This window comes from Ruditapes philippinarum, unplaced genomic scaffold (genome assembly GCF_026571515.1).
Source record: "Ruditapes philippinarum isolate M1 unplaced genomic scaffold, ASM2657151v2 ctg1491_1_1_1_1, whole genome shotgun sequence".
Classification (NCBI taxonomy): domain Eukaryota; kingdom Metazoa; phylum Mollusca; class Bivalvia; order Venerida; family Veneridae; genus Ruditapes; species Ruditapes philippinarum.
The window spans coordinates 120,332-134,499 of record NW_026855724.1 but is presented as its reverse complement, the minus strand read 5'-3'; the positions used below and the strand labels follow the sequence as shown (position 1 = coordinate 134,499).

Below are 14,168 nucleotides of genomic sequence, written 5' to 3'. Positions count from 1 at the left end.
CTTTGTCTGTAGCATTTTTGGGTAATCTTTTATCAAGTTTGCTCATATTAATTTGATTGGCCACTTTTAGGGGCCGCTAAAGCTAAAAATAGAAAAACCTTTAAACATCTTCTACTTCAGAACCAATTGATGGATGATCACCAAACTTTGTCTGTAGCATTCTTTGGTACTCTTTTATCAAGTTTGCTCATATTAATTTGATTAGCCCCTTTTAGGGGCCACTAAAGCTAAAAATAGAATAATAGAAAAAAACCTTCAAACATCATTTCCTACTGAAATAATTGATAGATGATCACCAAACTTTGTAGCATTCTTAAGTAGTTTTTTATCAAGTTTGCTAATATTAATTTGATTAGCCCCTTTTAAGCTAAAGCTTAAATACCCAAGGTCATGGCATTTCTTCAAATTATTGTTTAAACATATTCTATGCTCAAATTTAATATTAGAATATATTGACATTCCAACACTGGAAAGCAGTTGTTTCTGGTGAGCGACTCAGGGCCATCATGGCCCTCTTGTTATGATTTTTCTAAAGATGATTCTTTGCTTTTTAGTTTTGGCATGCGGATCATATCAAACCAGTTTGGGAAGGAGGTGGTCAGTGTGACATTGATAATCTACGTACATTATGTGTCATCTGTCATCAGAAAGTCACGGCACAACAGGCGGCAAAACGAGCCACAGTGAGAAAGCTCGGCACAGCCGTAAATTCTGGAGATATTACCGCCTTTTTTAAAAGAAACTGAAATAAGATTGAAGACATATTAGAAGGGTATCTTCTAAGCTGTGATTACAGATATTTGCTAGTCTTTGTTATGTGTAATTGAATGATTTCAATTTAATGAGTTTTGTTTTAAAAACAAAAATGGATAATCTGCTAACTGAATTTTAGTTTTACTTAACTTAAGGAATAATGCATGATGATGTAGCAATATATTTAAGATTTGTATAATATATTGAAAAATCATAATGTAAATCATAACTAAATCAGTGGATGGTTGATACGATAATATTTCACTACTAGAAAAATTATGTAATAAGAGATACCAGATTACATACTTAAATGGTTTAATATATCTTTCTGGCTGAGGGTAACAAATAGAAATTACTCCTGAAATACATGATATTGTAGTGTTTTGTACAAATTATGAGAATTCGCCATAATCTTATATTATTAAGGGTTAGTAATGACATCAATTAGTTATTTGGTTTGACTGGCATACCAAAAGAAATTTAGGCACAAGCATTCTTGCTGTTATAAAAAAAAAATGCTTAAAAGATCTCTTCCATGGTGAATTGAATTTTTAGTTACGAAGAAATTTTTCAGGTTATTATCACCATTGTTTCAGAGTGTTTATGAATTGGCATCAGGGTAATAATTTGTGTAAGTTTTGGATGCAAATTCATATCTAAGTAACTGTATACATGTCTTTGTCATCATAAATTAAGGTCCTTGTTCAAGACCCATAATTCTGACATGGAATTTAACTTGATTATAATACTATGTGAACTTAATATATTCCTGGTTACAGTTTTGCTAGCAAAATCTGTATCTGCAACTACTGAAGGAATTCACTTGAAACTACACATTTGTACACAAAATTAAAATTGTATGCCACTATTCAAAATTTATAACTCAAGCATGGATTTGAACTGAATTTACTAGTATGCCACTTTTTGAACACAGAAAATTCTTTAAGGGCTAGCATGCAAGATTTATGGTGTTCAGAACAACTGAAGGTATTCATTTAGAAAATTCACACATGTCTTTGAAATCATAATTGTAGGTCACTGTCCAAGACCCATAACTCTAGTACGGGTTTTGAATGATTATTCTCCTTTATGAATTCCTTCATTATCCTGACTCAGAGCACACTGTCAAACTGGCAGCTATTGTCTGTCAAATACTTTGCATGATTTTTGCCAACTGTTTTTATGTAATAATAGTTACTTACTGAGTCTTATTTTAGAAACTTGATTGAAGTCTTTTGAACAATGAAATACATATGGTACAAAGTTATTTTGCTTTATTATTATTTGTATTCAATCCAGTATTTACTTTTTTTTCAAAAACATGTAACACTCTAAATTTATTTGACACCTTACCTTCAATATTTATTTAAAGACACGTCATTGATTTCATGTATTATATAACACTTTTTCTACCATTTAGATACTTTTTTTAAATAATGGACAACAATTTAAATGATTTATATTTCCTATAAAACAGATCTAAAGCCATATTTTTGGTCATATTTTGTACCTGATATTTTTATATGATCAGATTGTTAAGAATTTGCTTGATTATTTCTCAAAGTTTTTTTATTTGCATGAAAAGGGCAACTTCAAACCTTTCACCTGGATTAGAAATTTTCTTTATGGTGCAATATTCATCTTGATTGATATCTAGTTTAGACAGCCAACAATAGCTTTTGAAATAATTTTATTATGAAAGAATTTCAAGCCCCTTGTGGCTGAGAGGTTGCCTTTCAAGGTTGAGACAAAAGAACTGCAGCCACCATTTATCCCTGCATGATGGTAATTTAAGAGGCGACATAATGGATTTGAGTAGGTGGAGTCTGTGCATCTCTTAGCCCCAGCAGGTGTGGTGGTTTTGACCCCTTGTGTTGCTACCTGAGGTTAGCCAAAATTATCTTTCTTTCCTTTGCTATATGACCTATACTGTGTTGGTGAGGTGTAAAACAAAACTAACAATAAATTTCTAAGATAGCTCACAAGGGAATACTCATTTAAGGTATTTTAGGGTATAAGACTTGGGTTATCATCAAGTTATCACAAATAATTCTCCTTCCCCCTCTTTCCCCCCCCCACACCCTTAGCTTTAAAATATTGAAATCCCTCATAGTAACAATGGAAAGGTCCTGGGTGAAAGCAGGGCAAATCAATTACACAAAGTAAGTTAGGTAAATGGTGCATGTATTTTCAATACACCATGTTCTCAACTAAAGGTATCTATAAAAGTTACGAAAAGATTTCTTTCTATTTTGACTTAAAGAAAAATAGTTGAATATCAGAGCTTTGATGTTAAATGTTTAAAGTTTAAACAGTATTTAAACTGACCCAAAATATTGGTATCTTGTCTCTTTACTACTAAATGTGTCTCTTCAGGATTATGTGGGTATGGTTAATGGCTTTAATCACTTGCCCCTCACCGTTGTTGGTTAGAATCGCACTTGGAACTTTGAATGAATTTTTTCATGTGACAAAGCTATTTGGCCAGATCATGATAGGTTAGTGGCTCTACTCGGGGTGTCAACCAATATCTGAGATATAAGTAACTGAGCAGTACATGAAATAGGGCTGTCATTGAATATTGCATTATCCATATAATTATCATCGATATTCAACATTCAATTCATTATTGATTCACAATAAAGAATATACAATTTAAAACCCATTTCTCTTGCCGTGTGATAATATTTCTCAATTTTACCAGAAGAGAGGTCACTTTTCTCCCATTTTCTTGGAAAGCTTGATCCCTGAAGGTCACTTACAAAAAGTAACATAAAAACATCCTTTCTTTAAGTAGGTTGTAATTGTGATGTTTGTAACATGTATGTAACAGTTACATTATAACATACAAGGGTTTTTATCTGTCTGTACTTGTTATTAATTTCCATATATCATCGACATTCAGCTGATGATAATTTGATACAAAATTTTTATTCAATTGCAGCCCTAACCCCAAAAATCTTTAAATTAATTCTTCACTTCAAAAACTTGAAAAAAAACCTGACTATGTACACTTTGCTGGGTGAATGAAAACTTAAAAGTAACCCAACTTCCAGTTAACATATATGAACATTGTGTGCAACTTATGTTGAGAATTATTGATTTATTATTTAAATATTTGTAAACACTTGTTTAGTAGCATATTGAATTTTGTTGAAAATATTTCAATTTTTACTGAAATAGGTAATCCTCAACGTCAATGTCTACCTGGTGGGTGTTGTTGAGAAACCCCATGGAAGTTGAACCTTCCAGTTAATAACAGCAACACATAAGGAATTTATTACTGCATACAACAGTGTCCTAAATTTTATATTAAATTCATTGAGTTAGGGTTGTATAAAGTAAACTTCAAGTACCATAGTTATTCTGCAAGACTTGAATGCATTACACTCTGACAACAATTAAATGAAAACATTTAGGTTTGAGTTAATTATTATTAAGAATAGAATAGAAGTTGTATACTGGTACCATCCATTTGATCTGGGTGGAATTTATGGCATATTTTTGCTTTGAAATAAGAAATATTTTCCCTTGTATTTTCTTGATAATATTCCAATTAACTGCAGACAGTAAAGTGTAACTGATACCTCTTATATATTCCTCCCCTCATGTAATGAAGGTGATTTATAGTGGGAAAAGTAAAACTTACATGTTGAAGTGCAGATGGTGGTAGATATTGGTAAATCTACTATAAACACTGCTGTTATTATATTGTCTAGTCATGCAGAATTAATTGTGTACACAATAAATTAAATATGAAAATGTATGCCTTTTTGTGCCCCCACGTTAGTGGCGGGCATTTAGATTTACCCTTGTCCGTCCGTCCGTCCGTCCTTCCGTCCGTCCGTCCGTCCGTCCGTCCGTTCACTTTTGTGTCGCACGTAACTCAAAAAGTATTTGACCTAGAGTCATGAAACTTTACAGGAATGTTGATCAGCATGTGTAGTTGTGCACCTGGGTATTTTGGTCGGGATATTTTTAGTATTTTCAGAGTTATTGCCCTTGACTTAGTAAAATTTTGCAATTTTCAACTTGTGTCGCATGTAACTCCAAAAGTATTTGACCTACAGTCATCAAACTTTACAGGAATGTTGATCAGCATGTGTAGTTGTGCACCTGGGTATTTTCGTCTGGATATTTTTTGTATTTTCAGAGTTATTGCCCTTGACTTAGTAAAATTTTGCAATTTTCAACTTGTGTCGCATGAAACTCAAAAAGTATTTGACCTACAGTCATGAAACTTTACAGGAATGTTGATCAGCATGTGTAGTTGTGCACCTGGGTATTTTCATCTGGATATTTTTAGTATTTTCAGAGTTATTGCCCTTGACTTAGTAAAATTTGGCAATTTTCAACATGTGTCGCACATAACTCAAAAAGTATTTGACCTACAGTCATGTAACTTTACAGGAATATTGATCAGCATGTGCAGTTGTGCACCAGCTATTTTCGTCTAGATTTATTTAGTATTTTTAGAGTTATTGCCCTTCACGTAGAAAATTTTTGCAATTTTCAACTTGTGTTGCAAGTTTCTCAAAAAGGATTTGACATAGTCAATAAACCTTATGGGCTTATGTGGATTTATCCAGTATTTGTAGAGTTATTTCCCTTGACTTAGTAAAAAGATTGACAGAACAGTGTCGCGGTGGGGGCACCCGTGTCCTATGGACACATTTCTAGTTTTTTTCTTTTTTTTCTTTCTTTCTTACCATATGAAATCTGTAGACACATGCTTCTGTTGAACTTTATTGTTTTATAATAAACAGTTCTAAAGAAGAATTGCTTTCTTACAGTTGTTTTTTGAATTTGATTTTAAAACATATATTGTGTGTAAAATTGAGTGACAAGCTTTGGTTGTTTTAACAGGAAATTAAAGGTTTTATTAGGCCTTAAATTTGACACCTGTCATAGTGTATGATAAAAGTATCTGTTTTACATTGAACTGAAGCCATGAAATTTATAAAGGTTATATGACTGATAAAAGTTATGGTTTTGTATTACCATATCAATCCAAAAAAATGCACCTTTGTCGAGAATTATTTTGAGGACCCCAACTGGGTAGCTCTGTTAATTCAACCCATTACAGAAATGAGGGTGTCTCGTATATATTTATTCATTATATTTACAGCACATAGAGCATGTAATATTATACATGCGTTTTATGAACATGCATTTTATTTATGTATATTCATAATATGTGATATGTTCTTTTTCTTTAGGCATATTTATGTTTTGACCTTGGCCTGAATAAAATATTAATTTTAGACTAGCTCCTATGGACTGTAATCTATAGTTTATCATTAAATCTAAATGTAAAGTACACAGTCAATTTTTAGACTTACAACTTTGTTAATAGTTCTTCATGTATACAACAACAACAACAAAACATAATTTATCATAAACTGCAGAAGTTTAAAGAAAGCTGATGTGGTGTCTGGTCAGTCATTAATGAAGATATTTAAAATCTGATGAAATAGATTTCCAAATCTAAGAAATTTGGTAAAAAAAATTAAAAATGGGTCATGTTTCAAGAAGTAGATAAAATATTTGATGAAGGGGAAGTTTATGAAGAAAACAATAATTTTATGTAAGGTTTTCCTGTTATGTAAATTGACTAAAACAATTTTTTATCAGGTGGTCACTTTTGATGTAGATCAAATCTCATATTAATATTTGTTGCATCCTAAAGCTATGTTTATAAGCATAGCATAATTATACATGTATATTGTATGTGGTAATGTCAAGATTTCCCTATTACAAGGTAACAAACTATAAAAACTTTTGAAGGAAAACTTAAGATGCACACTCTATGCACACTGTATTGTTTCAGATACAGACAGAAACCTGTGTTCAGAATTAGAATATGTCCCTGAACAGATTCCAACCCAGGGCAGTGAGGGACATATAATTTAACGCCAGTGACGTTTCTTTGAGGCACATTTATCTGTTATATTAAATAAAGTTTATTTCATCTTTATCATCTTTATATTTTCTACATATTATTCTCATATGAAACTCAAGTGAACATTAAAGGCCTCTTAGTAGTGCCGGTACATTGCCATATTAACACACAGACAGAGTGCAAAATTAACATCATAACATTCCCCTTTCAAGTGCACAATCATGCATTTATAGGTAGCTTTTTTCCCCTGATTTTTACACAAACATGTATTCAAAATATAACATTTTGTTTGTACATTGATAAGATTGTAAGATTAGCATTTTCTAGAAATTTAAGTGAAATTATTTGCTTCAGTTAGCATTACTTTATTCATGACTTGTGATGAGAATAAAGTAGTTTTTTGTCTTTGTGTGTATATAAACTTGACATAATATATATATGAGCCGCGTCACGACAAAACCAACATAATGCGTTTGCGACCAGCATGGATCCAGACCAGCCTGCGCTACCGCGCAGTCTGATCAGGATCCATGCTGTTCGCTATCAGTTTCTCTACTTGTAATAGAGTTGGTAAGCGAACAGCATGGATCCTGATCAGACTGCGCGGATGCGCAGGCTGGTCTGGATCCATGCTGGTCGCAAACGCATTATGTTGGTTTTGTCATGACGTGGCTCATATATATATTGTGGTTTACCGTATACTAATCATGTAGTGTAATCTATATGCTATTGACCCCCAATATTTGCCGAATATGGCCATTAAAAATGACTAATTTTCAGTGGGGTTTTTTTGTTGGTTTTTTTACCTGAAAAATGTATACATGTAATGTTTTTTTACTAAGATATGGCAAAGTAAAAACTAAGTTTTGTATCTTAAGGTATATTTCAGTTTAATGATTGATATTAACTAAATCATTTTCATTTATAAAGCATTGAAAAAGGAATGAAGCGTCACTGGTAGATTATATATGTATATCTTAGTATTCTAAGTTCAACAGTTGAGTGAAATTTTCAAGTCTAATTTTTGTATATGGTTTGTTAAGAAATTATTTGCTACACCCATGAATGAGTGGAGAAATCGTAAGCCTCTTGTGGATCATAATTTTGAAAATTCACATTATATGAGGCCTGAACTTAAAATCAGTAAAAGAAATTTTGGTACAAAATGTTGCCATTTTAGTCTCACAATATTGGTGTATTTTATTTTTTTTATTTATGTATACATATATATATATATTTATATCAACAACCTATCATTAAAATACTCCTTTTTTTCTTTTTCCCATGACCATTACAAAAAAGATAAGTAGAAAAACCTGTTTGTAAAAATAAACAGATGAATTATTACAGTATATATAAAAGGTAGATAATAGACACTTGTCTTTATAGTTATATATATATGAGATATTATACAGACTGAAAATTTTGTCCTACATTTTTCAGGCTCAGCTAAGTTCAAAAAGTTAATGAAGTATATATATAATATGGTTGCCAGGCACCAGTGGTGTTTCTTTCAAACAAAATGGGTGGATATTGGATTTTTGTATATGTATTGTATTGTTAAATGGACCCCTATTAGTTACCTGACTCAAAAACTGATGTTTTATACAAGTGTTTAATTGTACAGTCAAATCTGTGAAAAAAATCACCTTTGTGTCGTAATTAATGTTTTAATCTAGTAACATTGTATTTATTTTGGTTGGGGTGTACACCAAAATTGTGTTTTGTCTTACCCAACTTCTGCTTTAAGACTATCATGTACCTCTCTGTAGTATTACAGACTGGAGCATGTTACCTGCCGGTGAAGAAACAATAAACTAGTTGAATATATAGCCTCCTAACTTGAATAATATTGACATATATAATGATTTTAAACAAACAGGTAACATTTGATTGGAAAAAGTTAACCTTGACCTCTTGGGAATCAAACAAACAGGTCTGTCACAAGTTATATACTAGTACAGTGTGAAGTTGTAACCTTGAAAGGCCATTTTTCACATAGATGCACTAAGGTGATATTCAGACAGGTTCGACTGTAATTGTATCAAGATTTTTAAGGTTTAAGTATGGCAGAAACCACTCTTTGTGGCCTAATCAAGAAAAGATGACTAGCCTCAAGTTTGCCAGCAATATAGTGTCTGACCACGCCCTGTGTTCATGCCCTATTAAGATCAGGAACAAAATTAAAACTCAGTTTTTTGGGGGGCTTTTTGTATTGTTTATCCTCAGAGATTGAATGTCAACTTGATTAGAGTTGAGGTAATATTTATCAAATTTTAGGAAAACAAATAGTTACTTTATAAGATACTTGCATTGTACCATTGATCCAAATATTGATCTTGATTCCTATTTTGATCTGGTTAATTTTGTTGTTTGATAATCCATTTTATCCACACAAAAATAGGGTTCTTTGAGTGCAAATTGACTTTTTACATTTGTTTATGTACCATTTAATTTTACAATATTTTGATCAATTGTTTCAAAAATTAATTAAACTAAAATCAGGATCCAGATTTTTATTTAGTGAACACTGGTCAGCCTTTTAACTGTTGCCTGGCCAAATTTAATTTTTCATCCCCATAATTGATAATGGATAGTTCCCAAAATGGAAGTTAAACAAGTCCATTTAAGAAGTAATGCAGGTTTATCGAAAACTTGTATCATTGTGTGTTTTGAACCTGAATCAAATCAAATCAAGAGTTAAACACTACATTATGTAATTTATGGAAACCTGCCTTGTTTTGGGCTCAAACTTGTGATAAAATGGTTGAGAAAAAAACAGCACACAAAAAAACAGGTACATTGTACTTTAACCGTTATAGGCCAACATACTGTAGTATTCAGATTTGCATAGTTACATAACATTAAATTTTAAAATGATTTAAAGGGTTACAATGAAAAATCATTAAACTAAAAAAAAAAAAAATACCATAAATATCCTAATATATTTTAGGTAGTTGTGTGAATTGAGGTATAAGACTAGTGTATTAGAGTGTAAAAAACGACACAAGATAGGTCAGTTTAACGCCCGATTCTGATAGAAGCCTTTGTTATATCAACAGGTGAACTTTGTAATAGTACATACACTAGATTTAATTGTGTTCTTTTCATATCATATTATGTTTGCATATTTGTACATGTTTAAATCAATACCACGTAGATACAGTAGTGTAGACAGACTGGTGGAAGATGGTGACTGATTTTTTAAAAAATAAAATAGCTGTTTATTGAAAAGTTCTCAAGGGAAAGGAGAGGAATTCAGGTGCATTTTTTTTAAAATTCGGGAGGTTTTAAATTGTCCGATAATTTTAAGTTTGAGAGCGAAAGAAGTTGCCAAATATACCACAGGCACTTGGGGTGTGGAGCTCAAAACGCATTTAAATTTCAAATAAACTGTGTATTTGTCAATCTCAGCACATGTACTTATCATATACATTATGTCAAAAATCTTCTCTTAGTCGTTTTACATCTAGACGACATTTATACTCAACATCACTAATTCCGCGTCATCACTTATTTCACGGTAATGGCATATTTTCATGTTACCAGTGTTAAAATTGGTCAGAATTGACATATTTTATTCAAATACCTAAACAACAAAGTTTATGTGGAAAATATTTTAAATCTCTAGACTTTTACATAAAACAGAACAACGTTTACAAATTTCTGCGAGAAGCAACAATAGTCTGTTAAATTTGTGCATATGTCTGAAACAATCATCATTTTCTAAATGTTCTTGTTTGTTAAAAAAAAAATATTGAGTTACAAGTAAGCATAATTTTAATATTTAAAATCAAGCAAAAGAACACGTAGAAATTTTAACCAAAACATGAAAAAACTGAAATGTAAAACCATTACCACGATTTAAATGATGACATACTGTTTTCAAAATGGCCGACAACGGTCTACGTTTGGTCCATTAAAATTGACTTTGACTGAATATATTGTTGTTTCCTTGTGCAATACAGGAGAAAATGCCTATATGTTATAGCTTATGACAATTTTTGTACCATAAGTTTCATTTGTTGTTTTATGTCTTGTTTCAAAGCGTTAAGTACCGTGAACTAAGAGGTGCACAGTATATTTGCAGCGTTTTGAGCTCCACACCCCAAGTGTATGTGAAAAAATAAAAGTACTGGGTTCTGTTACAGTACTCGTCTGGGTGGGGTGTTTCCACCTCGCCATTTTTTTTAAAAACACATACGGCTGCACTTAATTAATCTGGGCTGAATAATAAGTACTGAAAGAACGTGTTACGTTTTTACTTTCATAGATATAGGTTTACCCTGCTTAACGCCTTGAAGCTGCATGCCTGAAGATGAGCCAAATATTTTCAAGAAAATCAACAAAAATGTACAAAGATTTTAAGAAAAGTAAAAATATCCACAATTCTAGTAAGGATTGACATGTTACATGCCGCGAGTGACTGAGTTTGCAATAGTTATCACTGTATATATACTGCGTGACTAACGCGATAAGGGCTATTTTTCCATATTCTGGTCATTATTTGGTAATTTACGTGGATTGAAAGTGACGTTTGTAATGTGTAAATTACTTTCTTTGTCTACTCCAATATACATTTTTTCTTTAAAGACCTTTTCAAAAATTTCATGAAAATGAGGACAAACTGCTTCGACCTGCCGGTACCAAAGTGAGTTACCCTTACCGACAATATACAGAGCTAGGCCAGCCTGCACTCGGAGCTCAATTTTTGTATTTTGATATAACTTTAAATAGACTGTTCAAAATTAAAAGCTGAGCAAATCTTTTATACGAATTCCACAGGTTAACAGTAAAACTTATTATTTTTCCCTGCAGCTGCTGGTATTTTTCCCAGACAATTTTTTTCTGAGACATGTTTTAAACGATGTCCCAATTATTAAGAATATTGCAGACGATGTTTGAAGATCACAATGCAGACGATGTTTGAATATCATAACAGGTATGGACCTAACTTCGTGGGTTCTCGTCTCATATGCGCCTCTTAGTTTGGAAATACATGTACTGTAATTGGAAAAACATACACATGTATATCACTCCACGCACCGACAGTCCTCCATTTTCTAAAAGATAGAAATTAAGCTGTTTCGTAAAGCGAGGTGATTTTAAAATGACTGAAATTCCTCATGTTCTAACAAAAATACATCTACTCTCTCAATCTTTTTGACCGACGCTGAACCGGGTAAGTTTCCCACTTTTCTCGTTCTTGTAGAACTGCTTACCAGACCTATAGGCACGTGCTCTTGATTTTAGGCAAATAAAAAAAATCTGTTATTTATTAAGACCGTTTTGTTCTAAAACATGATATTTCAGTGTTCGGAGTGATACTATTATAATACGTCCAATACTTTTGCTTTATGATTCAATGTTTTTAGGGGTTTTTGAAAAACGACACTTTGATTTTAAAACCTGCTAACTTTTTTATGTTTTAGTCTAACATAGCATTTTTATTTATATAAATATGACCATCATCTGAAAACTAAATATTTTTATAATTTCATTATTGTCAGCATGTTTAAAATTCCCAATTTAGATTCAAAATTATTTCAAACAATCATTGTTTATAAATAAGTGTACAAAAAATAAATGTTTTAGATACAATTTATTGGTACAATCTTTTCACTTCATATATACATGATTTGTTTGTACATTATCGTGTTCAAACTGCATCTCGAGCACGGGTATGTGTTGTAATCGGGTAGTGCTTGCCAGCATTTTACCACTTTGGCCAAAACTATCTATCCTGTCCTGGACTCCTTGCTTGATCTGAGTTGCAATCTGGTTCCGGTACACCTGCTGCTCTTTGTTTGCGCCAGCATGCACGGTTGTTCCGCGGGTGTTGACGTAGTCGTGAAGGTCAGTAACAGACTTGTCGAAATATTGATCCTGACTCGCTTCCCATTTCATGAATTCCATTTCTTTCTTTCGTTTCTTTTTCATTGTCTTGCCTTGTTTTGCTTGCTGCTTTTTAAAATCTCTTTTCTTCTTCTTTGTCTCTTTAGTATGCATATAGACGTTCGGAGGTGGTAATTTTGGCACGAGTTCTTTACGATCTCTTTGTATAGCGGGCAACCTTTGTGGAGATTTCAATGGTTGGAAAGGTTTGAAAATATCTGCTCTCATAACTTCGTCTTGCAAACCGTATTTGGACAAATGAACCCCGCCATACTTACATCCGCCGATGGTTTCCTTTTGGTGCTGCAAGTATGGGTCATTTACTGGAGCCCCAGGTATTCCCGACTTTTGAACTCTCGTACATATTCTTGGTTTAGGAATTATAATGTTATTACTGTGTTGCCAGCCAGTAAAAGCTTCATGAGCTCCAAAAGGTCGTAAAACACGCGGAGGTGAAGGTGGTGGGAGAGACACAACAGGCGGAGCTATGCCATTATGCGCTGAGGGATCATTTTGTTTACAACAGGCTAAATAACCAAACCTTTTTAAAATTCTCTCCAGCCGAATCTGTTGTAGAATAGCTTCCGTCGCCGGCACGCTCAAGTCTGGACTGTTATATATACGATCGTGTGGAGAAAACATCGTCGGCCATTCTAGAGTTCAATGTAACTTACTACATAATTATTGCATACTGTGTTTCTTATGGCGTGAGCGACACTTTCGTTGTTACTAGGTGACGTAACGTTTTAAGTGACGTTTAAAGCAAAATGTAGTACGTCACATTAGAACGTTAGATCGGTTAATTCCGTCATCACATATACTTTCGGATTTATTCCGACATGACTGGCTTATGCTCTCAACAAATTCGTATTCGCACTTTGCACGTGCAAATTGGTAGTCGTACAGTATAGTAGTTATTTAGCAAAACAGTGACTTTATCGTGTAATTGATACTGAACTTTCATGTTTTTAATTTGCCAGTTTGATTCCGCATATTGTGAAAGTTTTTTATCGTGTTAAAGATACATTTTTATTTACAGAAGAACGTTCACATATTTTATATTCTGCTTCATGTTAAAATAATGAAGATAGAAGTCGGTGATGTACAGCTGCGCGCCTATTCTACTTATTATTCGGGTGTCCTTTGTCCACTTTAGATGGCAGATCGGAGAAACAGTACGGGATGCAGTCTGATAGATTGTTTTCATGTACTTCAAAAGTTTTTATATTTTTGATATGTTTCATGTATCTTCTTTTTCTTTTTTTTTTGCTGCGTGGAATCTTGTCTTAAGTTTGAATAATGTCCTGGTATAATTTTCTTTATTTTTCACATTTGTGCGTTTACTCGCGACAGATGTTCGCATTTAAATACCGCGACAGGCCGTCTCTTCTGCTAGGCTTTGTTGAAGTAAAAAAATTTGACAATGATACCAATATTAGTTTCTATAGAAACAATACTGTTTTTTACTGACTCTTGTTTAAACATTCGACTTAGCATATTTTCCTATCTTTTCTTTTATCACAATGTCATGACCGTTCACGTATATATAGTATATAAACCAGGGCGCAGAACTTAATCGATAACCTATGATTACAGAAACTACCATAGAAAATCTCTA

At 32.7% G+C, this 14,168-nt stretch overlaps 1 protein-coding gene across 1 annotated transcript in view; it reads left to right on the top strand.

The window, feature by feature from the left end:
* The window catches only part of LOC132744226 (DNA annealing helicase and endonuclease ZRANB3-like), a 59,224-nt gene extending 56,457 nt beyond the window's left edge, over positions 1–2,767 (top strand). The window contains exon 20 of the mRNA XM_060732862.1: positions 555–2,767. Within this exon, the coding sequence (XP_060588845.1) occupies positions 555–746 (192 nt within the window). The 3' untranslated portion in view covers positions 747–2,767. The remainder of the gene's footprint in view (positions 1–554) is intronic.
* The last annotated feature ends 11,401 nt before the right edge of the window (positions 2,768–14,168 follow it).